The following is a 27,864-nucleotide window of genomic DNA, read 5'->3' on the forward strand; positions in this document are numbered from 1 at the left end:
TCCCCGTCCAGAACTGTCCAATGGACACCAGCATGGGCAGGACCACGGGGGGCTCCTGCTCTCACAGGCCGACAGGGGAGGGGTACTGGGGCAGGGGCACGCAGCCCACTGACGGATGGGAAATGGTCCAGAGGCCCAGGCTCTTTGCTCAGAAGAGGAACTGAAACAGCTGGTGTCGGAGAGCTGGCAGCACTGAGGCCAAGTCTCTCTTCCCCTACCAGCCCAGGATTTCTGGGACCTGGGCCAGGCCATCTGAGGGTGGCAGCAAGAAAGGGGTGACGGAAACATGCAGGTCTTGGAAGGCAACGGTAAAGGAAGGGGGAGCAGCAGGAGTGAGTGTCCAGCCGCCAGTGTGGGGAAGAGGAACAGAAGGCAAGAGCGGGACAGAGCCGCCATGGCTGCCGGCAGGATGGGCGGGCCGCTGGTGATCCGCCGGCCCTGGGAGGAACTGAAGGACAGGCGTGTGCACGTGGCAGAGAAAATAGGTCTTACGTGTTTGTTGTATACGCACACCCAACTAAAATGCAAGGGATTAGAAAAGACATTCATAGTGACTTCTATAAACTTCCAGATAGAATATGCTTATTTTGAATGAGCATGACTTTTTTGACACCGAGTTTTACAGAGACAGGGATCCTTGCAATTCTGGATGGAGATGTTTAGGCGACATTTCCTGATGGCTATTCCTCACGTTTACGGAGCATGTCCACATGCCAGGCGCTGTGAACAACAGTAGAAAAAATCCATCAGGGGAAGACTTGGTTGGCACCAGAGGCAGCAGAGGATCTATCTCTGGAATGAAGAAACTTCTCCCTGTTGATCAGGATCAGTTAATGCAGTCCCTCAAATTCACGTCCAGTGGTTCCTTCAGGAATTCCCATCCCACTGAAACATTTTCACATCAAATACTTCACAGTGATGTTGATCCATTTGTTCTCATTCATTTTATTTAGGACTCAAAATTAACACTGACCAAACATATCACTAAATCACTTATTTTTCCAGAATTAGATTTTGCTTCAAAGTTACACATTCGCTCACTACACGTATTTCCAAAAGGTCCTCAAAATATTTTTTTTACATTCATTTAAATGCTCTAAAGTGTCAGTCCAGTAATCCATTTTTCAGCCAATAACCATCCTAGACAAGAACAAGAAGGTAAAATTATTCACACAGCTCTTCTCTTCGATCTTTAGCTTGTAAACTTTTGACAAAACGTGTCCTTTGCCAGTCAACGCACTTCAGGGTGAAATAGAACAGGGGTTTGCTCCTGTATCTTTGTGTGAAAATAAAAACAGGGGCGGGGATAGCTTGGATTGAGCTAGCTTCACCATGTTACCGACCATATCACTGGACAAGATCAGACCTGCAGGCTCCCTGCAACCAGGGGCGCATCTAATGGGGAACCTAACTGAGCAGCCACACCTGGGCTTTAGCGGTCTAAGGCGGAAGCTTTTGTTAGTTGGTGTGTCCCATGTCACATCATGGGTCAGTGTCTGTGTGACAGTGTGTCCACTGACTTTGCTTCCTTGGTCGCCAAGTGCGGTGTTGATAACTTCCACGCGGTCGGGTGAAATGAGTGGGTCTGCACACATAGGAGGCATTTCAGCTCCAGACATGAGTCACACGACACTGCACCTAACTTCAAGCACAGTCTGACATGTATATAACGAAGATCATAAATTCTTTTTTTTTTTTACAACAGGTTATTTTTAAACATGCAAACACTTTTCTTTCTGCCTAACTTGACATCGTAGGGTGAAGCACCTGTGAGGTGTGCCCGGCACTCCTGCCTCATTTGGCAACTTCTCCGTGCAAACACAACAGTTGGCGGAGGACCGCTGAGATATAGGAATATATATTTGACACAGTCACTGTATGGCCTAATTATGGCAATTTTTTTTTGACCGGTGTTAGTCATGTGAACTTAATGACATTCAGGATTTAATTAAAATGTGGGGAAGTAAAGTTATAAAAATTAAATCTATTCCTGGAACAAAAACAACTACGGAAAAACTGAGGGACTCTGAATACAGACTGTAGTTTTAGTTTCCAGCATTGTACTAATGGTCATTTCTTAGGTTTGATAAACATGCACTATTAACACTGGGGGACGGTGGGGAGGGGTTGTGGGAGCTCTATACCATCCGTGAAACTCTTCTGTAAATCTAAAATTATTTCAAAATAAAGTGACAAAAACTGAATCTACTAAACATAAAATATGTAAGGAGACTGTTATAAAGGCTCTGTGGCTTCAGGAAATAGATAAAAGAAATTTGAAGGCCTTGTGAAATCTTCAGAATTTTCTAAAACAAGTTGCCCTGAAAACCTGAAAAAAATAATAAGCATGGAACTTATAAAAATAGGAAAAATTGAAATACTTACTTTAATTCAATAATTAAAACTGAAAAACTCATAAAATACAAATGACTTACTCTTGTATTACAAATTTTTTTAAAAAACTGATTTTCTAAAGCCTTAAATGCATATAGTCCACTTTGATAATGAACTGGTTTAATCTATGTTCAATTTTTTGTTTTTATTTTTAAATTTTTAAAAAATTAATTAATTTTTGGCTGCGTTGGGTCTTTGTTGCTGCGCGTGGGCTTTTTGCAGTTGCGGTGAGCAGGGGTTACTCTTCGTTGCAGTGCACAGGCTTCTCATTGTGGTGGCTTCTCTTGTTGCGGAGCATGGGCCCTAGGCGCGCAGGCTTCAGTAGTTGTGGCTCGCGGGCTCAGTAGTTGTGGCTTGCAGCGCTATAGTGCAGGCTCAGCTCTATAGTAGCAGGCACAGGGGCTTAGTTGCTCCACGGCATGTGGGATCTTCCCGGACCAGGGATCGAACCCATGTCCCCTGCCTTGGCAGGTGGATTCTGAACCACTGTGCCACCAGGCAGGGAAGTCCCTAATTTTTTGTTTTTAAAATAAATTTTCAAATATTTCTAGAAAAACAAATAATTCATTATGCAAATCCATAAAATTTTGGCTAATTTTTAACATAAAATGCTAGTAATAATCAGGAAGAAATAATAGAGAATATTAACACCAAATATCAGATAATAAGGACAATAATAAGAAAAAAATTAAAATAACCACATACCTTTTAGTTGGGCAGAAAAGTTAGGGAGATGTGAAATTCAAAGAAACTGAATATTTTGCATGCACACATGAAGATCTCATGATACAGAAATCGTGACTAATCAGCAGTCACCCTCCCTGGGCCAGACCTCTGGGGGCCCTTGGGGCAGCCACAGAGAACCCTCTGGACTTACTCACCAGGAAAAGAACACCGCAGTTCAGGAAGTTTACAGAGGAGGCCATGCAAATAGTGCTCAGGTATGCCTTCAGCTGCTTCTGAAAGGCTGTGCTTTTAAAAGGCCTTCAATGTTCCCATGATAGAACACTGACAAGCAGGAGGCTGCACCCTGTTCGGTGGCATGCCCAGGGGCGGGTAGCCCCGGGAGGTCCCCCTAATTGAAGAAACCAGACTCGGGATCCCTGGAGTTCATGTCACGAGACCGTGTTTAATGAACACCAAAGTACAGGTGAGGGCTGCGGGGGCTCGAGGACAGCGGGCAGCGAGGACTGCAGGGTCTGGTTGCGGGGGTAAGCTGTGACACCACCTCCCAACACCTCTCCCTTCTACAGGGATTCACACTGGCCCCTCAGAGCCTCTCAGCAGACCTGTGGGGACAGCACAGCAGGATGACTGGCCCCATTTTACAGTTGGGGAAACTAAGTTCCAGACAGGTTCACCAGCTTGCCCAAAGCCACACAGGGTTCCCGGTCCTTCCTTCTGTATCACTTTGGCCTGGCTCAGGGGGGATCTGAGTAGGTGGGCAGGGGAGGATGAGCACCCCACAGGAAGAGCAAGCAAGATGTGGAGGACAGAGACGTGGCTTGTGGGGACATGGAGAGGCAGGACCCCCTGGCATCTGTGGCCCAGGCTGCCATGGCCTCGGCACAGCCCCTTGGGTGTCCACTTGTCCTCTCTTTCCTCAGGGGTGTGCCCAGGCCCTCAGGACCAGCTGAGGGAGGTCATGGGGTGGGAAGGCCACTCCCTGCAGGGCTCACACAGCCCTGAGAGACGCAGAGGGAGAACTCGTGCCATGCAGAGGGGTGCGTCAAGAAGGTGCCTCGGGGGCAGGGAGCTGGGGAGGGCGTATGGAGCACAATGAAGGTGAGGTGGGTAGGGCTGGATGAGGCCAGCATGCTGTGCTGAGGGATCTGGACAGGATCCTGGGCCACGTCACTGCAGTGAAATGGGACCGCCACAAGGACTGCAGTGGAGCTAAGGAGGGCCCGAGCTGGAGAGGAGGAAGGCTGAAAAAGGTTCCAGGGGTCCAGGCTTCTCCAGGCAGGCCCCTGGAAATGTTGGCTGGCTTGGGGTCAGTCACGGAGGGCCCCTCCCTGGGCGGCCTCTTTAGGTGTGACTACACACTGAGGCCCAGCAGAAGCATCAGGCTCTGTGGAAACACAAGGACACGTACTGTCCCCTGCAGCCCTTCATCCTACTGGCCCTCGGCCCTCCCTCGGGAGGGGCCCAGAGCCCTGCACACAGCCTGCCCTCCCTGCCTTCACCCTGCTGTTCCTGTCTGAGAGGCACCCCCAGAAGGCCAGTATGGGGAGGAGGTAACTGAGTCAGAAGTTTCAGGCAGATGCTCCTGCTAAGGAATAGTCCCCAGGATGCCTGTTGTCTTCCCAAGACCGACACACCCCTAGGGAACCATCAGCAGCAGGCCCGGCAGGAGGCCGCAGGGTCTGCTTGGGAACCATGCTCAGAGGCACCAGCAGGGGGTGCCATGGACCCACACTCGAGGGGCAGGCTCCCTCTGCCTTTCCAGTCTCATCTCCCCCACCCCTCTCACCCCACAGAACCAAGGCTCAGGGGCTGCAAGACTTAACCCCTCCAGTCTTGGGCACAGGATGCCTGCACAGAGGACAGCCAGGGCCTGAGTCCGAGGTGGAGACAGTAGCAAGTATGGGCAGGTCTGAGAAGGGCCAGGAGGGACAGGCCTGGCCAGCTGAGGTCCTGGTACCACTGCCCAGCCCAGCACCAGAGCCCAGCTGCATCCTGATGGTGCCCACGCACGTGGGGGGTGCGGGGGCGGTCTTCATTCACTGCCTCCTCCCTGAAGAAGGGGCCCAGCCACCACCCCACCCTACAACAGCAGCTCGGTCACCGTTAGATCATGCCTGTCACTGGGTGTCAGGGTCTTGGAAGCCCCAGGCCTCCACGGCAGCAATGAGGAAGTTCTCAGAGCAGAGCGGCTGGTTGTTGAAAGTGTCGCAGTGGCCCGTGCGGCCCCGGTTCAGGTCCCCGTCAATGTAGAGTGCCTGGCCGCCACCTCCACCTGTGGGATGCTTGGTCAGTGGCTGCCCGCTGTCCAGCACTGCCCCCGAGGGGCTCTCCTTCTGCTCCTGAGCAACTCCACTTGGACAGGGCAAGTCTTGGAGCCATCCCTGCGCAGCCCTGACAGAGGCCTCTCTAAAACCACGGGGCTGGCTTTCCACTCTGTAAAGTCCCCCGGCTCCTGGTGAGACCCTGCTAGTGAGCTCACTTCCCCAGCACGCAGCCTCAGGTCCCCACGCCTGCCCCGCATGCATGCTCCACCCCTAACAATCCCGATGCCTTCCTCCGCCATCACAGGGGCTCTGCCTGTCCCTCAGGTGAGGTACCTACCACCTGGCTCAGCAAGAGCTGGCCTGGGGCTTCAGCCACCCACTACCCCGTACCCTCCTCCCAGGCTAAGTGACCAAGGGCAGACAGGAACCCAGCCTGAGGTGCAGGGAGGCGCCCACCTATGATGAGGCAGTCGTTGCCCCCGGCCATGAACAAGGACTCCGTCTTGGAGGGCAGGTTGAAGTGTCGAGCAGCCAGGAACGGCGAGAGGCGGTCAGCAGGGTCTGAGGACACAGAGTGGCAGGGCAAGGACAGAATGGTGGTAGACTCCAAGGACACAGGCTTGGTCAGCTCCGGGTGTTTGATGACCACCCACTCGTAGCGCTGGACCTCGGGCTGCAGCTGAGGGCAAAAGGGCAGCATGAGGAGTTGGCACATGGCGCCCACAGGCCCTCTGCCCGCTTTCCGCCCCTCACCCCACCCAATTCATCATCAGTGCCCTGAGTGAGGCCCCGAGTGGGGGCTGGGAGATGGTGCCGCACAGCGCAGATGAGGGCCTGCCTACTCTCATGGAGCTCACGGTCTAATGATCACAAACCAGAAGGAGACGGGGAGGTTAGCCTGTAGGTTAACAGCTCTGATGGAAGTAAACAGGGTCACGTGAGTGGGGGTGACCTCCCACAGGGAGGCCCACTCACCCTAAACACAAAGCATTCTCCGGTCCCAAAGAAGCCCAGCTTGCCTCCAGACTTGTTTCTCTCACTCCAGTCTGTTGACAGGTAAGCTCCACACACCTGGGGAGAAAGACCCAGGGTGAGGCTATGCCCTGCTTGCCTGCAGGAGCGTTCTCTCACTCAGGACCTGCGGAGAGGCCATGGTAGAGTCACAGCTGGGGTTGTTGTGGTCACAGCCCCCCTCACACTTGAGGGCCAGGGCTGGAAAGTAGTATGGGAAAGTCAGAGTTTAGAGGGCGTGGGGCTGGCAGTGAGCATGCGCGGGGGCTGCCTCGGCCACCATCAGCTTACTTGGGATATTTTCATTTCCCTCTTGGGCCCTAAAGCGTGGGAATAAGCTCCATACCCACACTCTGATTGTGGGCATAAGCGCCAGGGAGGCCCCTCAGATGGAAGCTTCCAGGAAGCACCCCTGTTCAAGAAACATTTTCCAACCCTCCCATCAGTCAGCAAAGTGCTTGATTTCACCATTAGAGTCACTCCTTTGAGTGGCTACAGGATTTGCCCAAAGTATCTGACAATCAGAGTCATCTACTATAACACAGATGCCCGGGCTTCTCCTGGAGGGCCCAACGCAGACTCTGGAACAGGGTGAAGAAACTGAAACTCCCAGAGGTGCAGGTTTGGGAGCCACAGAATGAGGAGCCTCTATCTCATGTAGGCACCCCCAGGACTGGGGCATGTGAGCTCTGACTTTATTCTAGACATCTTAGACACTTTCCAGATGATAGCACTGCAGAGAACAAGGCCCTGAGAACTACCTGTCAGGGGCTGGAGGCAGGTGAAGGCAGACAACTCACCTGGTGCTGGCCAACTACTATAGGAGGAGGTGAGGCCTCACTCACTAGGCATTTCTGCAAAGCTCCTCTAAACTGCCAGGTTGTGTCAGGCTGGGGGCCTGGACCCCAAGGGGAAACAGGGAGGCTCTGGGTACTTAGGGGGTCCTAGGGGAGGCTAGATTCACCTCTCTGTAGAGAGCTGGCCCTGCTCTGCACCCCTAAGCCCAGGGAGCCTGGGTAGGGGCTATCGGGGAACACCCATCCTCTCTGGGGCACAGACTCCCCCAGAGCTCATCAGAGGCCAGAACCCCAAGCTCCCTCTGGTCCCTCCTCACCTCCTTTTGCGTGGTCTTGATGAGCAGGAGGGTGGGCTCATGTCCTTCACACTGGAAATAGAACCTGGGGGCAGAGACCACACACGCCAGTCCTGACAGTAACAATCACACCTGCATTCCTTCCCTGTGCCACCTCCAGCCAGCCACTGTTGCCCCAGGCTGTCTGGGGGTGGATGGACCTGGAAACTGCTTGTCCTCTCTCCCAGGGACCAGGCACAGTGGCTTGGACGGTAACACCTTGGCCCAGGCGCTTTTCTCAGACAAGACGGAGCCCTGGCCAGGAGGCCCGCAGGCCAAGCAGTCAAAGGCCCCAGGACTCTCTGCCCTGGTGTGACACAGAGGAGAAGCTGCATGGCAGAGGGCCCCCAGCAGACAGAGCCATGTGCCAGATGCTTCGGGGAAGCAAGAACCAGTGGAACAGGTCCCTGCTCTGGGAAAGCTCGGAATGTCCTCGGAAGCTGGGCAGCACTGAGAAGCATGTGAGGAGGACTGAGGCTGCCGCTGTGCCAGCACTAGGTGCCCAGGGGTTGGCTGGCATCCCTGGTGGCCCTGCTTAGCCGTCCCTCAGCAGGCCTCCCACACTGCACAGAGGTGGGGGCCAGGTCAGCGCAGCTCCGGTGCCTGCTGTGGGGGCTGGGCCAGCCCCGACGGCATCACGTATGACTCAAGCCAGAGCTTGGGTCAGAAGCCACTTGCCATCTGAGGCTCTAGGGGGGCAGCCACGCCTGGCAGAGTGACCCTGGGAGACAGTGTACCCTGGGGGAAGCCTGCACAGGGCCCGGCACAGCCCACAGGGCCAACATGGACCTGGCGTGGGGACTGATGAAGTGGGGTGGAGGAGTAGTGAACCAAGGCCGGCCGCCTCAAGTTGTCCTGACAGTTCTGTAAGCTCCCGGGAGGGAACCTCTGCCTCCCGCGTCATCACAACGCCTATGTGGGGGCCTGGAGCTACGCCGTGTACTGTAATGACCCCTGAAGTTTGGGTGGCCCGGGAGTGAGAGCGAGATGCCCAGAAAAGGGGCTCCCAATTCTAGGGCCCCCCAGGAAGAGACAGGGCCTTGCCCAGGTGCCCATGTTTGAAGGCTCATTTCCAGCCCCACCATGACCTCCCGGAAGTGGGGACAGGACGAAGAAGCTGGGCAACTCCATAGCTCACTCCACCCCTTCTGCACTGTCTGGCCCTTGGAGTCCATACCTTAGGGCCTTGGGAGGGCAGGCCCAGCATTCCCCAGCCTCCTGGGCATTACCTGGTCAGGCTGTACCCGTGCTGCAGTGAAGAGAAGAGCAGGAGGGGCTGGCAGAGGGCAAACCTCTCAGGGACCCATGACCAGATGTCTCTCATCTCCTTCACGCCGACGATCTCTGAGTGGAAGTTCTCCGCGTGAACAGCCAGGTGCACAAACTGCCTGAGGGAGTGGGAAGAGGTTAGAGCACAGCTGTGACCCCAGCCCTGGCCGCGCCCCCCACCCTGGAGGTGTGCAGAGCCTCTTGTGTGAGCTCAGCCTGGAGGAAACGTCTCACCTGTTCAGCCAGGTCAGAGCCTGGTTCTAGGGGCCCTCAGGAAGAAACGGGGTGGAGCTGTCCCCCTGGAGTCCTGCTCCCACCCCGCTACACAGAGGGGAGCGCGCCCAGCCTGGGTGGGGACAAAAGCACCTTTTCTCTAATGGGGATAGAGAGTGAGTCAGCTCTGAAAGATAATGCTTCCTGGCCAGCCAAGCACCAACAGGCAGACAGACAGGGCCTGAACTTCGGCCAGGCTCTGAGGCAGCACTGCTGAAGCCAGTGCTGAGAGCCAGAGCAAGCAGCCAGGCTGGAAGACAGAGGGAAGCCAGGCGTGGAGACATGGTTTCCAGACCTACCTTTTAGAAAGTGAAACACTGAAAAACAGGAGGAAGCAACAGACGTGGAGAAGAGGAAGAAAAATAAAACAGACAAGGAGAGGTTAGTTGCAAGTACTGATGCCCAGGATACGCCTGCCTTTGGCCTGCAAGGAAGGCCTCCACACCTAGAGTACACTCACAGTGTCTGCTGCCGAGGTCTCAGGACACCATGGGCCTTTGCCACGCCTGCTCCCCAGGGGCCTGTGCTCAGGGCAGGGGGCCACACTCAGCAGCCACGAGAATGGCCAGCAAGGGAGCCCAGAGCTAGAGTGGTGGAGCAAAAGCTGCTCTAAAATGACCCAAGGAGGACAGCCTGGCTCACTGATGGACCTGCTGGGGCCATGGTCAGCATCCAGCTTCCATCTCAGCCATGGCCCCTGTACCCGGGGACAGGACCCTATGCCTTCTGCGCCCACAGTTGCCTCAGCAGCCTGTGGCTGTAGCCAGGAAGGCCCTTTCTCCTTTCCCGTGGCTTTCTATCCACACACAGATGGCTGGCTGGACAGGCTCAGGCCCCAAGCATCCAGAATGCATTCCCCCAAAGCCCCACCCCATTCGGGCCCTGATGGTAGCCCCTGCCTACCTCTTCTGCTTGACGGTGATGCCCTTCTGCTTCAGAGCTTTCTCATTGGCCATCTGCAGGAGCTGAATCTCCTTCCGAGAAAAGAGGCGGATGGCAAACGCTTTCTCCAGCAGCTTCTCGGGAGACACAGTCTTGGCGATGTCCTTGACAAAGGTGCGGATGTCCTGCTTCACATTGTCTGACTCCAGCGGCTGCCCAGCTCTCACCTTGTGGAAGAATTTGAGGATTGCCAGCGCCACGCGGTACAACACCTTGTAACCTTCCACCAGGAAGACGTCAAAGACGCGAGCAAAGTAGTTGAGGGGCAGCTCCCCAAACAGCCAGCGCTGCCAGTCCGCATAGACCTGCAGGACGTCCTCTGAAATGGCCACCATCAGCTTGTGGGCTGCCTGGCAGTACTTGTTCACCAGGTCCCCGAACGTCATGCAGGAAGACTCAAAGGCCAGGAAGCTCTGGTCGATTAGCTTCTTGCTGGGGTCGTTGCAGGCCAGGATGCGGCAGGCCTTTTCGAAGCACTCGGCCTCGTCGATGCTGTAGTGGAGCAGCAGGGCCACGACCGCAGGCAGCGCGGGGCAGAAGGAGACATCAGGGAACTGGTTGGCGATGCACAGCAGGATCTTACGCACGGCACCCTCGCCCCGTCTGTTCAGGCAGTAGCTGGGCACCTGCGTGTTGTCCACAAACTCGGGCAAGGGCAGGCTGCCACTGCTGTGCTTGCCCACTATCTTGCCGACGATGTCACTGTACACGCTGGCATCTGGTGTGACCGTGCGGCAGGGGATGTCCCGGATCAGGCGCTGGTACACCTTCCCCCGCAGGGTGTAGCTGCGGGCCCAGTAGCCCTGGCGTGCCAGCTGCTTCAGCTCCTGCAGCTCGGTGCAGCTCAGCTCCTTGGGCCCCAGGTCCTGGATGGTGGCGTCCATCTTATCTCTGTCCACAAAGCAGTTGTAGCCTGGGGAGTCCATAGCGCAGGGCGTGCCCAGGAGGAGGCCCAGGGCTGCTAGGAGGGGGCAAAGAGCAGCTAAATCCACCAGCGCTCTGTCTGAGGCTTCTCTGCTAACCTGTTTGCCATCCCATATCCTACAGGATTAAAAACCATGCTTAGTATGCGTGTATAAAGGTTTACATTTAAAAAAAACATGTTTTTGTTTTAGTCTTTCTTTTTTTTAATTGAATTGTATACTTTATTTTTAATTAATTAATTAATTGATTTTTATTTTTGGCCGTTTTGGGTCTTTGTTGCTGCGCGCAGGCTTTGTCTAGTTGCGGCAAGCAGGGGCTACTCTTCGTTGCGGTGCGGGGGCTTCTCATTGTGGTGGCTTCTCTTGTTGCGGAGCATGGGCTCTGGGCACACGGGCTTCAGTAGTTGTGGCATGCGGGCTCAGTAGCTGTGGCTCGCGGGCTCTAGAGTGCAGGCTCAGTAGTTGTGGTGCACGGGCTTAGTTGCTCCACGGCATGTGGGATCTTCTTGGACCAGGGCTCGAACCCATGTACCCTGCACTGGCAGGTGGATTCTTAACCACTGTGCCACCAGGGAAGTCCTGTTTTAGTCTTTCTATAAAGTATCAGTAGGGCTTCCATTTAAGATAAGTGGATATTCTGAGAATTCACTACAAACTCTGGAGCATAACTTCTTTCCATGGGGCTTATGAAGATACTGGAAGTGGTGACATAGATTCTGGGTCATGAGAAAGGGCTTCGAGAGGCTGACTCTACTGTAAACAACTCTCTGCTCGGGGGTGGGTGGCCCACCGGGCCCCCACGCTTCACCCTGCAGCCTGTGGGCCTTGTAAAAGGAGCAGCTAGTCAAGAAGACTCCATGAAGTCAACAGATGCTGCGTTTCAGTTCTCAAAGGCTTTAGGCCTTTAACCAGCCATGAATCATGAGGAAGACACACACCTACTCTGCCCCAGGACCCCTGGCTTGCAATCTGGAGGCCAGCTCTTAACTTTCTAAAAATAACAGCTAAGTTTCGGGCAAGTATTCCAGAGAAGGCTCAGTGGTGGGGAGTAGACATGAGGGCTGAGAAATAAACGGAAGGTGTCACAGCTTCAAAATTAGACATTTCTGGAACCAAATGAACCAGAAGTATTGGGGGGTTTGGTGCTGTTTCTCCATTATGGGCAACTATTGAGATTCGTGCAGATATTAAAAAAAAAAAGGATAAAATGTGTTATTTGAGAGTCTCTGGCTGCATGTGGACGGCAAGACAGAAGTCTACCATTCAGAATACCGCAATTTGACATTTGCTTTTGCCAAAGGCTACTGTCCTCAACACTAAAGTACAAGTCTGCCCATGCACCTCAGACTAACCTTTCCACCTGGGATGGTACCCTGTCCGGAGTTATCACAAGGTTTGCTTCCGTGAGTTTTGGTAAATGACCAGATCATTCTGGTTCTGCTTGCATCAAGAACATTTATCTGAAAATATAAAAAGCAAATAACATTTAAAAAATATTGAGTGGAAAGAATTGTAATGTAAAACCTGTTATGTTCAAGAAGATGTCTTGAGAAAACACCTTGATACGGTGGGTTTTTTTATTGTGTTAAAATATACCTAACAAAATTTACCATTTTAACCATTTATAAATATACAGTTCAGTAGCATTAAGTACATTCACAATGCTGTGCAGTCATCGCCACCATCCATCTCTGGAACTTTTTCATCTTCCCAAATGGAAACTCTGCATCCTTTAAACACGATCTCCTCATTCCCTGGCCCCCAGTCTGTTACCCACCATTCTACTTCCTATGAATTTGACCACTCTAGGGACCTCATATTAGTGGAATCATACAATATTTGTCCTTTCGTGTCTGGCTTATTTCACTGATCATAATGTTCTCAAGGTTCATCTATGTTTATGGCATGTATGAGAATATATTTTTTGAATTTAAGACTATTATTTAGAGCAGTTTTAGGTTCACAGCTAGAGAGGATGGTACAGAGATTTCCCACATATCCTCTGCCCCCACGCATGCACAGCCTCCCTGTTATCAACCTTCCCCACTAGATGGTACATTTGTTACAACTGATGAGCTTAAACCGACACATCACCCAAATCTATAGATCAATGAGGATTCATTCTTGGTGTTGTACATACTATGAGTTTGGACAAATATAAAATGACATGTATCCTTATTATAGTATCATAAAATGTATTTTCACTGCCCTAAAAATCCTGTGCTCCACGTATTCATCCTTGCTCCCTGCAACATCGGAATTTCACTCCTCTTTATGGCTAATAATATTCCATTGTATGGACAGAACACATTTTGTTTATCTATTCATCTGTCGGTGGACATTTGGGTTGTTTCTACCTTTTGGCTGTTGTGAATAATTCTGCTGTGAACACAGCTGTACAAGTATCTGTTCAAGTCCTTGGATATATATCCACTGATACTGTTTTTATAGGGACCTTCCCACAGAAATAAGGTTTTTGTGACAACATCCATTTAACACGTCCCACTGGAAAAACCTTACCCACAGCAGGACCAGGCACTGCCAGTGCTGGAAACTTCTTCCCCAGAAAAGAATCCCAAATGGCAGTTGGTTTGTTTGCTCTGTCCTGGGAGGGATGGCAGTTAGGGCTCCCCCATTTCCCCAGGTTGTGAATTACCTGTACAGTTTACAACTTTCGTTCTAGGCTTTGAGCCCACTAGCCTCTGGAGGGACCCCAGGCCTATCCTCTTTTCTCGAATAGAACCCACTCCTTGTCAGGGCAATAAACATGTTTATAAACAGAATAAGAGCTAGGCAGGACAGTGCCAAACCTTGCTCAAGTGGCCTCAGATTCAGGTTGAATATTAAACTGGAAACTCCAAAAAACGGTTATTGCACCTTGCAAATTCCTTCAGAAAGGACCTTCAGGGAGAAGCAGACCCACTTTTTGTTTGTTCTTTTTTGGCTGTGTCGCAGGGCATGTGGGATCTTAGTTCCCCGATCAGGGATCAAACCCACGCCCCCTGCAGTGGAAGAAGAGAGTCCTAACCACTGGACTGCCAGGCAAGTCCCCCACCGTTTTATTTGTTGTAGCAAGTTGTTGCAGCCTGGGGACTCCGAGGCAAAGACAGGTGCAGAAGACCCTGAAGGAGGTCCTGGATCCCTGCAGGCCTCCCCCCACCTGAAAAGACAGCATGGTGTTTGTGGAGCAGGGCAAACAAGGCTTATGATGACCTCCTTAGGCATCTATAAAGCCAGGTCTCAGGGCAGGTTTTTGTTTGGTTTGTTTTTTACATAAACACATAATCATGAAAACATCTAGTAATACAAAATTATACAGTAAAAATGTAAAGTCCTGTTTAAGCTACCCCCTCAATCCTACTCCCTCTTCTACCTAAGGTAATCACTGTTCACATCTAAGTGCATGTCCTTCAAAACCTTTTTCTTTCATTTACGTGCACATGCATCCACAACCCAGTTAGATAGTTTAAGCTGGCTAATGGGAAGGGGAAGTCAGGAGATGGGAAACAGATCAAAAACACAAAGTCGCTGGGCTGGACCCTCACTCACCGTGTGGAGGTGAAGGTACACCCTCCCCGAGCTGTCCCACCTGCGGCTTGCAGCCATCTTGCAACACTGTCCACACCTCCAACTCCCACTCAGAACACAAGGCCTCACCGGCTCCCCACAGTCCCCCAGCTCCTGACTGAGGTGCCAGGCCCGGGAAGGAGGCCGTGCTCCCTGGTCCACGCCTGGCGGCCAGTGGTAGAGAAAGGAAGCAGGGGTTTACTCGGGAAGCAAGCCAGTTTAAAGTCAGACAGGCCGGGCTCAGAGTCCAGTTCTGCCGCTTGTTGGGCTGAACCTCAGATAAGCCGCGCCTCCTCCCCGAACAGCTGGTGCCCGCCTCTAAAATGGAGCCGATGAATATGAGCCACTGGACAGACATTAATCCCCACAAAGCACCTGTGGGTTAAGCTCTTACTCTGGGCTCACTGGCTGGGGTGTGGGTGACACCCCGCACGCAGGCACATCCCACTCTCTCCCACTCCCCCTCGCCCTGCGGCAGCCCAGGGCAAACGGCCACTCTTCTCGGCCAGTGGGGCCCTGGCGGCAGGTGCACTGGGAAACCACTTTCCCTCAGCCTCAGGAAGGGGAGGGAGGGAGTGAATTCTAATCACAAACACTGCACTCACCTTAAGCACCGCCCCCCCCAGTCTCAAGTTCACTGCAGAAGAAGAGGGTGGGGGCAGGGCTGGCTCCGGGGTGGCACCTCTCCATCAGCCCTGTGGGAGGAGGCTGGCCCCAGCCGCTCACAGCTCCCTGAATTTAGAATGTAGGAAGGAACTTTGTGTTTTCTGTCCTTAGCTTTGGGCCTAACCTGCAATTCTGGGAAAACAGGAAAAATTCTGCTCAGCATCCTGTTAGACTCACAAGAACTGCACACAGTGACCATTTCAGATAGTGGGGACACCACGCCGTGTGTCTGGAGGGTGGCGGCTACTTCAGCTAGGGTTGTCAGGAGGACCGCTCCCCTCCCGAGCTGAAGTGATGAGAGGGAAGCTGCCAGAAGAGCTGAGGAGAGGTCACTCTGGACCACGAGAAGAGCGCATGCAAAGGCCCCGAGGCAGGAAGAGGCCTGCTCCAGGAAGGGAAAGGCATCCAGTACGGCCAGGGCACAGTGAGAAAGAAGAGCGGAGACATCCATGGGTTGCATTGTGCACAGGGAGGAGCCTGGACTTTAAGTGCAGTGGGAAGCAGGGAAGGTATGTGATCCAATGGACGGGTATAAAAGCTGATTGCTGTGAGGATTAACTGAGCCTGTTTATAGAAGGCACTCAGCCCGGCCTGGCTCACCAGGGCAGCTCAGAAGTCCTGAGGGCCTCTCGTCATTACTGCTCCTTGGGCTCCGCTGGCTTGGCACTGGCTCAGGGACATCTGGGGAGTGATGGGGTCAGGCAGGTCACTGCTAATGCCCGATCAGTCCTGTGGTGAGGCCGAACCGTGCCCCTCAAGGGGGCAACGCAGCCACAGGAGGCTGCTGTCAAGGTTCTCCCACGGGCCCGAGAAGGCCCCTGCTCTCTTTGGGATGGTCCCTCCGAATGGCCTCTTCGAGGGCCTTTCTTCCCCTTCCCTGCCTGTGCTACTGCTTCCCCACCCGGAAGCCCCTTCCAGTCACCGTCATGTCCCTTTACTCACAAATACTATACCTGTTCTGAGAGTTCAGACTACCTAATGGAAAGCAAGTATTCCTTAAAAAGAAAAAATAAAAACGTTAAGTGGGGGCCTCCCTGGTGGCGCAAGTGGTTGAGAGTCCGCCTGCCGATGCAGGGGATACGGGTTCGTGCCCCGGTCTGGGAGGATCCCATATGCCGCGGAGCGGCTGGGCCCATGAGCCATGGCCGCTGAGCCTGCGCGTCCGGAGCCTGCGCGTCCGGAGCCTGTGCTCCACAACGGGGGAGGCCACAACAGTGAGAGGCCCGCATACCGAAAAAAAAAAAAAAAAAAAAAAAAAAAAAAAAACGTTAAGTGGAACCAAGTGACCTCTATTTAGGGGTGTTAGGGGGCCCCTTCAGCAGCTCTAGGACTGCAGTCCCATGGGCCCTGGGCCAGGAAGCTTTTCTGAGGAGGGGAGTTCCTGTGACATGACGCTTTGGCTGGGAACACCCCATGGGAGGTCAAATAAACCCTAACTCTGCCCTCCTTGGTGACCCCTGAAGTGTGCCCACAGGAAGAGGGAGGCGGCCAGTGGGGTGGGAGGAGCCCCCCCACCCCGTACCCGCCACTTCTGCCTCCAGAGTGACCCCACAAGTGTCTTCGACCCCTCTCCCATCTCAGGAGCACAGGTCACCCAGGAGGGCCAGCCCCACTGCACTCCCTCCTCAGCCAGTTGAGGGCTGGCTTCTTAATGCCACACTGCTATCCCAAAGCACTACCCATGGTCTGACAGTCACAAGACCTCTGCCTTTCTCACCTTTTTAGTGGGGAACATGATTTTCCCAAACAGCTGGATTTGAAAAAAAACTCGCTTGCATGTGACAGACCCCACCTCCCCATTAAGCCTGGGTGATTCCATCTTAACCACCCGACAACACTGGGCACTATGCCTTCCTTACAGGCTGCCTCTCCCAGAGGACCCAGCACCCCATCATGCCTCCCCTTGACTCAAACTTTTATTCATTTGACAAACTTCTACAAAGTTCCTTTTCTGGGCAGGGCACCGGGGATACGAGGGTAAAAGACAGCTCTCGAGGAGACCAGTGGTCACGGCATCCACAGTGAGACTACGGGAGCCCAGGCGGGGCACTGGCAGACCACCGAGGCAGGTGTTGACTCGGTGTGAGTGCCACAGAGGGGACAATGGTACCTGAGTGTACAAAGACGGGAGTGGGGACAAATGCATGAGGGAGAGCACGGCAAACTGGGGAGCCTCAGAGAGATGGTAGGGAGTGACCGTAGGTGGGACAGGAGGGGCTGATGGCCTTCTGTGCCAGCTGCACTAGAAGACCGGACATCACCCCCACACAAGAGGGAGCAGGAGGAGAAGAGCCAAAGCAGAAGGTGACATATCAGATCTGCATTTTAGAAAAAACCCCTGGTGGCCAAGGAGGAAGGAGGGCAGAGTCCAGAAGCGGAGGCAGGAGGAGGAGGGGGGGCTGAGCTGGCCAGGGAGGATGCAGAAGATGGGGTGGATTCCACCAGATGAGGTGACCTGTTTGGGGTGGGAGGCAAAGACCCAAGCAAAGAACAGACAATTCTGGCCCAGGGGTGGGGTTTTGGGGGGGCAGAGGAAGTGCTCCATTTTAAAGTGCCTGTTATGACACAGATGCCTCTCAGGCAAATGCCAGAACAGGTCAGGTGAGGCAGAACCCTGGGCTGCTGTGCTGAGGTCCTGCCCAGTCACCCAGCCCTCAGCCCTGACACCTACACTGGCTCCTGGACTCCTCTGTCACCCAGGGGCTTCACAGATGGCCCCTCCACACACCCAGAGGCCACCAAAGAGCCAACTGTGGCCCAGGTGGAAAAAGGCAGCCCTGTGCAGAGGGAGCCTGGTGCTCCCCAGGAAACCTACCCACTCCTACTGACCCCTGCCCAGCCTAGCCTGACCACTGCCCACTCTCCCCCCTTGGCTACAGGAATAGCTCATAGTCCGAGCAACCGGGGCTCAGCCTGGCCGGGCCTTAGTCCCTGCACCACAGGACAGGGTGCTGCACAGTTGTGTGTCAGTTCTTCCCCTTCACTCTGAGCAATCCCACATCTGTTTCCTGAGAGTGAGATCAGGAAACAAAGAAAGAAGAGGAAGGAGGCTGGTTCCAGCCCTGCCGACCGGCCAAGAATGGGGCAACAGATGGGAAGGAGGGGCAGTGAGAGGCGCTAGGTCCTGGGCCTGAGGAGTTCCACGTGACCAAGAAACGTATGCTCCTCTCAGGCAGTTTCCCCAGGGTGGAATTCAGAGCACGCGCTCTCTAGGTAGCCCCTCACCCTCAGAGACCATTGTCCCCAGCCAGGACGCAGCAGAATGACGAATCCTTCAAACAACTAGTGGCCCCACTCTAGCCCTCAGGGTATGTGAGGTCTGGGGATGAGAAAGACGCAGCAATTACAGGACATGGTCACTGCCTGATAAGATCTCAGGGTGCCAGGCACAGAATGTGGCAGCAGGACAGGGAAGAGCAGATGACCTCCTGCCTGTGGCTCTGCTTGCAGGGTATTTGGGTAGAGGAGCAGGGCGGGTGGGACAGCCTGGAAGGGAATCTGGGCTGGTGAGTAGGGTATGGCAGGTGGAACTCTGAGGCAGAGAAGGTGGATGGAGGTGGGGGGTGGGAGTTATCCCTGAGGCCATCCACCTAGGACACCCAGAAGGGGCGGGGTGGGTGGGGCCTGGAGCAGGATGCATTCCACCCTCTCCTCAGACTGGGACCTTCCTCTCAAGTCCAAGTCTGACTTCCTCATGAGAGGCCCAGTGCTCCCGTCCATCTATAGGGAGAGGCCAGGGAAATGCGCAACCCCACTCCCAAGGATCTGCTGGAGGCCTCGGAGACACAGCTTCAAGACTCTGTCTGGAGCCCTGGGTCGAGGATACTCATCTCCCCGCCCAAGGCCTTAGCAGTAGGATGATTCCCAATTCTGCGGATGACTGGTGGTGACAGTGTCATTGATTGGGGTGACTATGGTCATCGATCCCCCACATTCGCTTCCTTTGCTGCCTTGCTTTTTACTGACCTCACTCCCAACTCCCATCTCTCTTCTTGCTCTGGAGCTTGGCTTGTAGCAAACAATCCCCCACCTCCTCATTCTCTCCCCTAATGCACCCTTCCTCCAGGCCAGAAAGCAGGGGGCTCTCCCTGGGACCCTGCCCCCTCTCTCCAGGGTCTCCCCAGGGCTCTGACACCCCTCTCTCCAGGGTCTCCCCAGGACGTGCCACACACTTTATCCCAGTTCTTGGCCTCCTCCTCTCAGCTGCCCTCATTGCAGGGCATTCGAGGGTCAAGCAGGCAGACCTGGCTCAAAGCTCCCCAACTTTAGAAACCTTTACATCTCTGATGCTTCATCTACACCCAGGTCAGCCCCAGAAACTCCTCCACTCAGAGGGCGCATATCACAAACACCCCCCTCTCTTGTAACTGTCCTGAAGCTCTTCACTGCCCTCCTCCCACTCGCCATAACTCTACCTCCCCGCACTGCCAATCCTTTGTGACTTTACTTCTTTGTCTGCTCAGCCTAGACCTGACCCTCCAAGCCTCAGCTCCACCACTCCCATGCTCCTGTCTCAGCTACCCAGAAGCCGCCCCACGAAACGCCAGCCTGACGGCATGCCTCTCCATGCCCGCACACCAACTGTAGAGAGAAAATCACACTGCCCTGCTCGTGGCCCTTGGAGCCACCTGGCAGCACTCAGCATGCCTCGCGGCACCCGCCCTTGGTCCCCACGCTAGCCAATAGCTTCCCATCTCCCACTCTCCTTGAGAACCCGGTGTCAGGCAAGAAGCATCCTCTCCTGTCTGACCCCGGCCCTTGATCTGCACCCCCACCCTTGGTCCTGGATCTGTTAGACAGGCCCCCAACCCCCAACCCCAGCACCCAACACTCCCCTTGAGCTAAGCCTTTCTTCTTTCTTTCCTTCCCAGTCAAGCTCCCGGGGAGAGCAGGCTGTATGTCTCCCCCCTCGCCCTTCACGCCTGGCTGCCAGACCTAACAGACACCTTTGAGCCCTTATCTCCCTGAATCACACAGAGCTGACCCCACTGCTCTCAGCTCTCCTCTCCCCAGGCCTCCAGAAACCCCTTCCGTCTGTCTCCTTGCCTCTCTGGCTGCTGCTGCTCCTGTCCCTATCCCTCAGATGTCCCTTTTGCAGAAATCCATCTTCTTTTCAGCCAAGAATTCTCAGGTCCCATACCTCCAACTGCTTTCCTGAAGTCTCCCGACCTTCACACACTCCATGTGACTCCAACGCAGCTCAGCTCTGACTCCCAACCCACTCTGCCCCGCTCTCCACCTGAAACCCTTTCCCGCCCACCGCCCCACCCCACCTCCTTTCAGGATTTGGCCCTACCTGCCCTCCAGGTAGGGCAGCTTCAGGAGTCTTGACAGTGGGAAGCGGGAAAGGCAGGGCACACCTGTTCTTCTTCCTCCTCTTGGGCCAGTCTGCTTCAAGCCTCGGCCCAAATGCCCCCTCCTTCACCAGCCTTTCTAGACTCCTGACCTCACAGGCAGGACTTCCCCACACTCCACCCTTCCTTGTCCAAGTGTGTTTGAATTTGGCAGCCCTCTGTGATGAGCTGCTTATGAATCAAGCTCTTCTACTCTACTGTGACGTTGAGCCCAGGTGTCTCACACCATATACTCAGTGTACCCAGGAAGGAGGAAGCAAGAGAAGGAAACAGATGGAGACTCAGGAAAATCCCAAACCACTTGGGCCCAAGAGGGAAATTTAACTCTAAATAACAGGGGCCATTTGCCAACTTGTTTGTTCTAGGCGTGTGTCCTTCCCAGCAGACATCTTCACATGATGAGAAAGCAGGCTGGGCTCCGCCTCAGCCCTGAAGCAGCACTGGGATTTTTCAAATGCTAATGGAAACTGGCATTCCACAGTGACTGCCAGGCTGCCAGTTACCTGGAACCTGATAGTGGGCCCTTTGCTGATGGCACATAATGGAGGGCACGTGCCAGATATAAAGGGGTGTAACCATTAAGGAGGCATTAGTCACAGCACCGCAGGCCAGTTGGCTGGCCCATCTGCTGCCGCTGGTCGGAAGTTCAAATGCAGGTCTTACCAGTGGCAGCTGGGCCTATGGATGGGACCCGAGCAGGGCAGAGTCCTAACCGTATTAGCCACTCGAAAGGTTTCCTGCAGGGACTCGGGGACTTCCCTGGCAGTCTAGTGGTTAAGACTTGGCGCTGGGACTTCCCTGGTGGCGCAGTGGGTAAGAATCCGCCTGCCGATGCGGATTGGGGACACGGGTTCGATCCTTGGTCCGGGAAGGTCCCACATGCCACAGAGCAGCTAAGCCTGTGCGCCACAACTACTGAGCCCATGCACTGCAACTACTGAAGCCCGCGCGCTCTAGGGCCCGAGCGCTGCAAATACTGAAGCCCACGCCTAGAGCCTGTGCTCTGCAACGAAGAGAAGCCACTGCAACGAGAAGCCTGCGCACCACAATAAGGAGCAGCCCCCGCTCACTGCTGGTTGGGTCCACCCACAAGCAGGGACTGGGGTTGCAAGGGGGCTCTGCTAATTCAAGGTCTTTATCTTCTGAGTTCAAAAGGTCCTCCCAACAGCAGGTCTGGGAAAACAGCCCCCAAGGGCATAGGAGAAACCAACTAGCTACACAGAATGAGAAGCAGAGGGAGAAAACCCAGATGTCAGAAGCTAGAATTTTGACTGGTCTGAATTCTAAGCAAGGTGCCCATGATAGGTGTGCCTCGGAAGGCTGGGCAGATGGCAGGCTCTCAGCAAGTATCTTTAGGCCTGACAACAGAGCTGGGCTGGGAGGGAATCTTGCAGGTTTAATCATTTTAGTAGGCATTCAAGACACTTCCTGAACGCCAGTGTATCAAGTGCTGGAATATGAAGATGCAAGGCCCAGTCCTAGCTCTCAATGAGCTTCTGGATGTGGGGACATGGTGTATTGACCATGCCAACTCAGGAGCAGATGCTATGAGAGGAAAGCACAGGGTGTCTGGGCCCCCAGCCTACAAGAAAAGAGGGGTCTGGAAGGATTCCCTAGCCAGCACCTGCCTGGCCTAGATCCTGAAGGCTGAGGAGGCCTTCGTCCAGGAAGCAGCAGAAACAGCATGCGAACAGGACAGGGCCTTGGAGAGCATAGACTTTTGGGGCCAGTGAGTGTCATTCATGGCTCAGATTCAAAGACAGTTCTACAGCCCAGCTTCATGGGCTCTAAGAAGTCAAAGGGCCCAAGACAGAGGCCGGGGGTTCACCAGGCTGCCGAGGAAGGACAGTGCTCCTGTGTGCTGGGAGGTGGGGAGGGGATGGCCCAGGAAGGCAGGGAAAGAAACCAGAGGCAAGTGGAGTTAACGTATACCCCTGGATCCTTTGAAGGCCCACAGGTTTAGGAAGATAGGAAGGCGGGAATGACCCTTGCTGAAAAATGAATTACAGATGATAATTAGGGAATGAGGACAAACTGATTCAAGTAAAGGCTGAAGGGACAGAAGCCAGGGAAGCTTTTGGTGGGACACAGGTAATGAGCTACATTTAGAATGCTACACAGTGGAAGGGCTTTTACTGGTAACAGAATCACCCATCGGTAATCAATTGGTACCCAATTAAAATTGTGTAACACTTAGGCGGACACACAGTTTCAGGTTATGCGAAACAGGCCAAGCCATGTGTAGTGGCTTCTCAATGGCCTGTAAGAGGAGAGTGCAGGCTGGGCAGGATGGAGGGAGAAACCATGACCGCGCACACGTGACCCCTGCCAGCAGCTCCTTGGGCAATACCCAGGGGAGATGGATAAGGTCCCATGGCCAGGCAGGAGACCATAACTGCACAAGATAGAAGGAGAGCTTGTTGCACGTACCCCTAAGTGAGCAGGTTCCCTAAGAGACGAAGATAACTGCTAACAGCACTTATCCAGAGGCCGGGACAGCCCTGGGGGCCATGCGCCTCCTTTGGGTAAAGAGGAACTCCTTTTGCCTTTCCTCACCCTCTCCCGTGCGGCCCCTCAGCATGGGGGAAGGATTACGGAGGGGGCACTATACACTTGGCCTCTGTATCTTCAAGAGTCTTTCCAAAGTCCCACCTGCTGCTAATGCTGATGCACTACACAGAAACTGGGGTCCTGGAAGGAGAGAGACAGGACCCAGAGAATTCTGCAACCTTGGATCTATCTCTGGGTCTGAGAAGGCCTTTTTTCAGAGATCTAATTGTGAGGACGCCCGGAGAGGACCAACCGTCGGGCTGGAGGGGAATGAGGTCCTTTGAGATGAGTGACAATCTGGAAGTTTCCCAAAAGGCAAATAAACACACATGTGACAGGAAGCCCCGGGAATCAATCATGTGATTTTGCATCTTTAGTATCTTACATTTTGCTGTTTAACCAACAAACAGGGGCTCTAGGACAGAAATAAAAAGCCCACTATCCTGCCCCCGTCCCCCCAAAAGGCAAGAGATCATTAATCTGATTTTTGTTACCTTATCTACTCTGCTCTACAGACATGAAACATCAGGCATCTCCAGGGTTCAGTCTTCATTTTCTCACTCCACACCACCCCACTCCCTGGCTTCAGTGCCACACAGGAAGTAGTGCCCAGAACACTTTTGTGTTTGCTCTCCTTGGCTCCAGACCAATCTCTATCCAGGAATTCTTACTGACCCTCAGCTCAACATCTCCACACCACAAATCATCACCCACTCCCAGGCCTGTCCCTTCCAGCACACTCTGTGTGGCACGGCCTTACCAGCTGCCAGTCACCCAACCTTGGAATGTTCCCTAAGTCCTCCTTTATCCCTGGTCCTTCCCATCCCCGCAGCCACCTGTCTCAAGGTCTTGCTCTCTTTTCTGTCCCCACTGCCCTTCCTTGGTGCTGGGCCTTTTGTCCCGCCAGGTATATCCCCGTGTTCTGTTAACCGCCCTCAGTGCAGGACTTCACCAACCCACCCTGGCCACCACTGCCTGGTCACCCATGAGGGCACAATCTGACCAGTCACTCACAAACCCGAGATCCCTTAGCGGCTCCCCACCACTCTCAGGGTAAAATGCAAACTCGGGACTGGTACTCAAGGCCTCTCCTGACTGCCACCAGCCTAGCTCCTTAACTTCATCTCCCTCTCCTCACCCCAACCACCGGAGCTACCCACTGCCCTTCTCGCAACAGCCGGTGGGTGGGAGCTGTATTCCTGTACTTCACACACCGTCCCTTGGCCTGGAAGTCTCATTCCCTCATGTGGTCCTGCCACTCCCATTCGTTCTTCAAAAAAAAAAAAAAAAAAAAAATATATATATATATATATATATATATATATATATATATATATTTTGACCACACCGCGAAGCTTGTGGGATCTTAGTTCCCTGACCAGGGATTGAACCCATGCCCTTGGCAATGAGAGTGTGAAGCCTTAACCACTGGACCACCAGGGAATGCCCCATTCTTCAAAATTTAATTCGAGCCCTTCTCAGGAGCCCCCACTAAAGGCCAGCTGGACTCCACCCCTCTGGGCCCATAGCAAGCTCCGTCTGCCTCTGTGAGAGCGCCGACCGCAGTGCCACAGTTCACTGGCCCGTTTCCTCACTGTACCCTAAGCTCTTCAAGGGCACAGGCTCACTCAACTTTGTAGCCACAGAATACCGGGCACAAATCCTCATCATGTGAAGTATGATTTGGATAAACTTGCACTGAAAGAATAACAAAAATCATCAAATAATGAATTTAGGTTGGTCCTTAGTGAAAAGCCCAAGGTGTTGTTTCTCTGATATTATCTCCATTTGGAAAGTGACACTTGAAACAGCCACTGAAACTGCTGCTTCGAGTTGAGAAGGCCTTTTTTCTTCCCTGCACAGAGTTGTCATAACAGAGAAGCTATGCTCAAACAGGTAAAACATTGAACAGGGTAAATATTAAGTGCTTTTTTTATAACCTGCTTCATTGTCCGTATGTACTTCAAACCAGAAACCATCTAAAAGCAAACACTTAAATATGTCTTCTGAGATTGGCTCAGACTGTAATGAGAATTAGGCGCAACACTGCATGCCCAAGGTCACTTGGCCTGCTGACAGTCCTGGCAGGTGTGGTCAGCGACAGCTAGCATGGCTCACCAGCAGGTGAACTTGCAAATTCAGGGGGTGAATTTTGTTATTATGAAAAACCTGCCTAGATTACTAGATTACTTCTACATCCCCTGAAGGTCACCCTTCATCCAGATGAAAACCACTGCATTAGTTTTAGCACCTTGGTTCATTTCAACAACCATTCAGGGAGAACCCCTGGCCCATTCCATGTGAAACAATGGGGGAGCAAAGATGAATGCGACGTGGCTCCAGCCCTGTTCATAGGGAGAGGTGAGCTTCTAAACAGAGCACTCGCTGCTGGATAAGCACTTCTCATACAGGCTTTACCTGAGGGCTGAGAAGACTAAATGAGGACCAACCTTCAGGATAAAAGGATGCATATGTGGGGGTTGTACCACTGGCTAGAAATGGAAACTGTAAAACCTCTGCGAGATTTCTTGATCTTTTCTTACCTGGGTTTGTTTCTCCAACCCTGTATCCCTTAAAAAGAAAAAAACAGCACACCTGTCTTCAAGGCAATTAAGTAAATGTTTACAGGTGGCTACTGTGTGCTGGGGCTAGAAAGTGAAGACGGAACGGAGCCCTCGGCCTCAAGTAGGATAAACCGCTGTATCTGATGAATAATGGGATTTTTTTCCCCCCTGTAATTGCCTAGATGTTCCTGCAGACCTGGGAGCAAACACACACAGAACTAAGGAAAACCACCTTCAAGTCCTTCTACTGGCCCTGGAAAGACAGGCAAACTCCTCACTAGGAATAAGCAGCTGGGTAAAGACCTCAGCACCAGCATCACAACCACAGCCACATCGGCCACCAGGTCTGTGCCTCCCAGGCACATCGCTATCTTAACAGCTGACCCACGCCTCCGCACTGCCCAGGTGGTCTTCAGCCTCTGGCCTTTAGTGTCAGCCCAGCAAGTGGTAATCCAGGAAGCCCACCGCTCGTCTGTTCCCTACCGAGTAAGGCCACCAGGCCACCAGCGCCCTTGCCAGAAGAGGACCTTGACCGAGTGCAGCCCATCCCCAACCTCCAGCTGTGCTTACTCAAGGCTCAGAAAGCACAGCGCCCAGGGGCCCCCGACCTCCAGCTGTGCTTACTCAAGGCTCAGAGAGCACAGCGCCCAGGGGCCCTGTGGCAACGCTTCCGTCCCCAGCACAGCCTGGCGGACAGCTGCCGCCTGGCACAGCGGCCACCCCAGGAGGCACCCGCCGGACAGGGCTTAGAGGCTGAGTAGATACCTAGGTGGCAGGTGGGCGGCGTGTCATCCTGGGGCAAGCGTAGGACAAGGACGGGAGCAGCTGCAGGTCTTCGAAGACAGAACGTTATCAGAGAATCTGTTGCAATTTCGAGTCCAGAAGAGGATCTCCTACCCCGCAGAGACCGAAAGCGCCCGAGGAAGGAGTGACACAGAGCCAGCTCTTCCCACCGCCGCCTCGCCCGGAGCCGGCCGGAGCGCCGACAGCGTCTGGTGAGGGGCGCCGGCGAGACCCCCGGGGTGGGTGTCCCGCGGGGCCGAGGTCAGCTCCGGACCCACGTCGCGCCCTGCCCGGCGCTCGGGCCGCGGGGCAGCGCCGGCGGCGGCGGGCAGTGCCCGGCGGACGGCCGCGGGCCCCGGGCGCGCGGGCCGCGGAACCGCCACCCGCGCCGAGGCCGGCCCCCGCGCCCCGCTCGGACGGAGGCCCTGCAGCCAGGCCCCCACGCCCCCTCCGTCAGCACGCCCGGGACGCGGTGACAGTCGGCCACCCGACCCCGCGGCCCCCGCGCCGGGCCGTCACGCCCCCGCCCACGCCGTCGTGCACCTACCTCTGCCCGCCGCGCTGGCCGAGAACCCACCTCCCGGCGCCGCGCCGCGCCGCGCCGCGCCGCGCCGCTTTCTCCTCAGCTAACTGAGCTACCGAGCGTCGGCCTTTCTGCGCACGCGCGCACGCGGCCCCGCCCCCGCCGAGACGCGCCGCTGGCTGCCCACCCGCGGCGCCCGCGGGTCTCTGGGGCAGCGGGCTCCGGGCATGCGCGCTGACGCCCCGAGGCGAGGCGGCAGGAGCATGCGCCGGCTCAGCACGCGTCCCGATGAGAGGCGAGGGGGCGCGCGCGAGAGGGCGGGTGGCTGCCAGGCCCAGCTGTGGGCAAGGCTGGGGCATCGGGAGTCGGCAGGGGTGCCCGCCGGAGTCGCTGCCGCGCCGGGTTACGCGTAGACCTGGGAACGCTCGCCCGCGTGGGCACGACGTCCGGTCCCGAGCGGGCGGAGGAGTGCAGGGGGGGCCTCCGGGTGGGACCTGGGTGGAGGAGTCCTGAGGCCGAGGCCGAGAAAGACAGCCAGACGGAGACAAGAGACAGGGACACCACGGGGCAAAACAGAGGCTGAACACAGCGGGGGACAGGGACACGGACGCCCAGCCGGCAGAGACAGGACAGGCAGAGGTGACCTGCGGGACAGACGGGAACCAGAGGCCGCCGTCCTCGTTGGGGGAGGAGTCATAGCGCCCTCTGCGTGTCCTGACAGGGGGCGGGGGAGCCAGTGTCACCGAGCTCCATGGGGGTCCACAGGCGTCTGTGGTAGCCACAGTGCCTCTTGGGGAGTCAGGGCGCTCTCTGGCGGATCACAGAGTCCGGGGGCGGGTGGAGTCTCAGCGGCCCTTGGGGTGTTCGCAGATCTCTATGGGTCCTGGCATCAGAAGTGGGGTTCATAACTATTTGAGGGGGGTGTCAGTGCCTTTCAGGAAGGTGGGAACGCTGAGGAACCA

The 27,864-nt window shown here is 54.6% G+C and overlaps 1 protein-coding gene across 7 annotated transcripts; it reads right to left on the reverse strand.

The window, feature by feature from the left end:
* Window positions 1-871: 871 nt before the first annotated feature.
* Window positions 872-27,014, reverse strand: TBC1D24 (TBC1 domain family member 24). 7 transcript variants are annotated; one of them, XM_060078293.1, is made up of 10 exons: window positions 26,927-27,014; window positions 15,729-15,809; window positions 15,068-15,260; window positions 12,248-12,355; window positions 9,934-11,013; window positions 8,718-8,876; window positions 7,471-7,534; window positions 6,321-6,416; window positions 5,802-6,024; window positions 872-5,353 (listed from the first exon to the last, which is right to left on the reverse strand). In XM_060078293.1, the coding sequence occupies exons 5-10, from the start codon at window positions 10,896-10,898 to the stop codon at window positions 5,199-5,201; spliced, it is 1,662 nt and encodes a 553-aa protein (XP_059934276.1). In that variant the 5' UTR covers window positions 10,899-11,013; window positions 12,248-12,355; window positions 15,068-15,260; window positions 15,729-15,809; window positions 26,927-27,014; the 3' UTR covers window positions 872-5,198. The 7 variants fall into 7 exon arrangements, with proteins under 7 accessions (XP_059934276.1, XP_059934278.1, XP_059934277.1 ...); XM_060078295.1 differs by lacking the exon at window positions 15,729-15,809; XM_060078294.1 differs by lacking the exons at window positions 15,068-15,260; window positions 15,729-15,809 and adding an exon at window positions 26,362-26,429.
* Window positions 27,015-27,864: the final 850 nt, after the last annotated feature.

Source organism: Mesoplodon densirostris, chromosome 16, assembly GCF_025265405.1.
Source record: "Mesoplodon densirostris isolate mMesDen1 chromosome 16, mMesDen1 primary haplotype, whole genome shotgun sequence".
NCBI lineage: Eukaryota > Metazoa > Chordata > Mammalia > Artiodactyla > Ziphiidae > Mesoplodon > Mesoplodon densirostris.

What these genes read in the sequence shown, in the direction of transcription:
- TBC1D24 (XM_060078292.1), bottom strand. Translation starts at nt 10,898, where the DNA reads ATGGACTCCCCAGGCTACAACTGCTTTGTGGACAGAGATAAGATGGAC. An exon ending in ATCACCGTCAAGCAGAAGAG is followed by an intron (nt 8,877 to 9,933) that starts GTAGGCAGGGGC and finishes CCACTCCCTCAG; the next exon opens with GCAGTTTGTGCACCTGGCTG. An exon ending in GAGAATGCTTTGTGTTTAGG is followed by an intron (nt 6,025 to 6,320) that starts GTGAGTGGGCCT and finishes TTTTGCCCTCAG; the next exon opens with CTGCAGCCCGAGGTCCAGCG.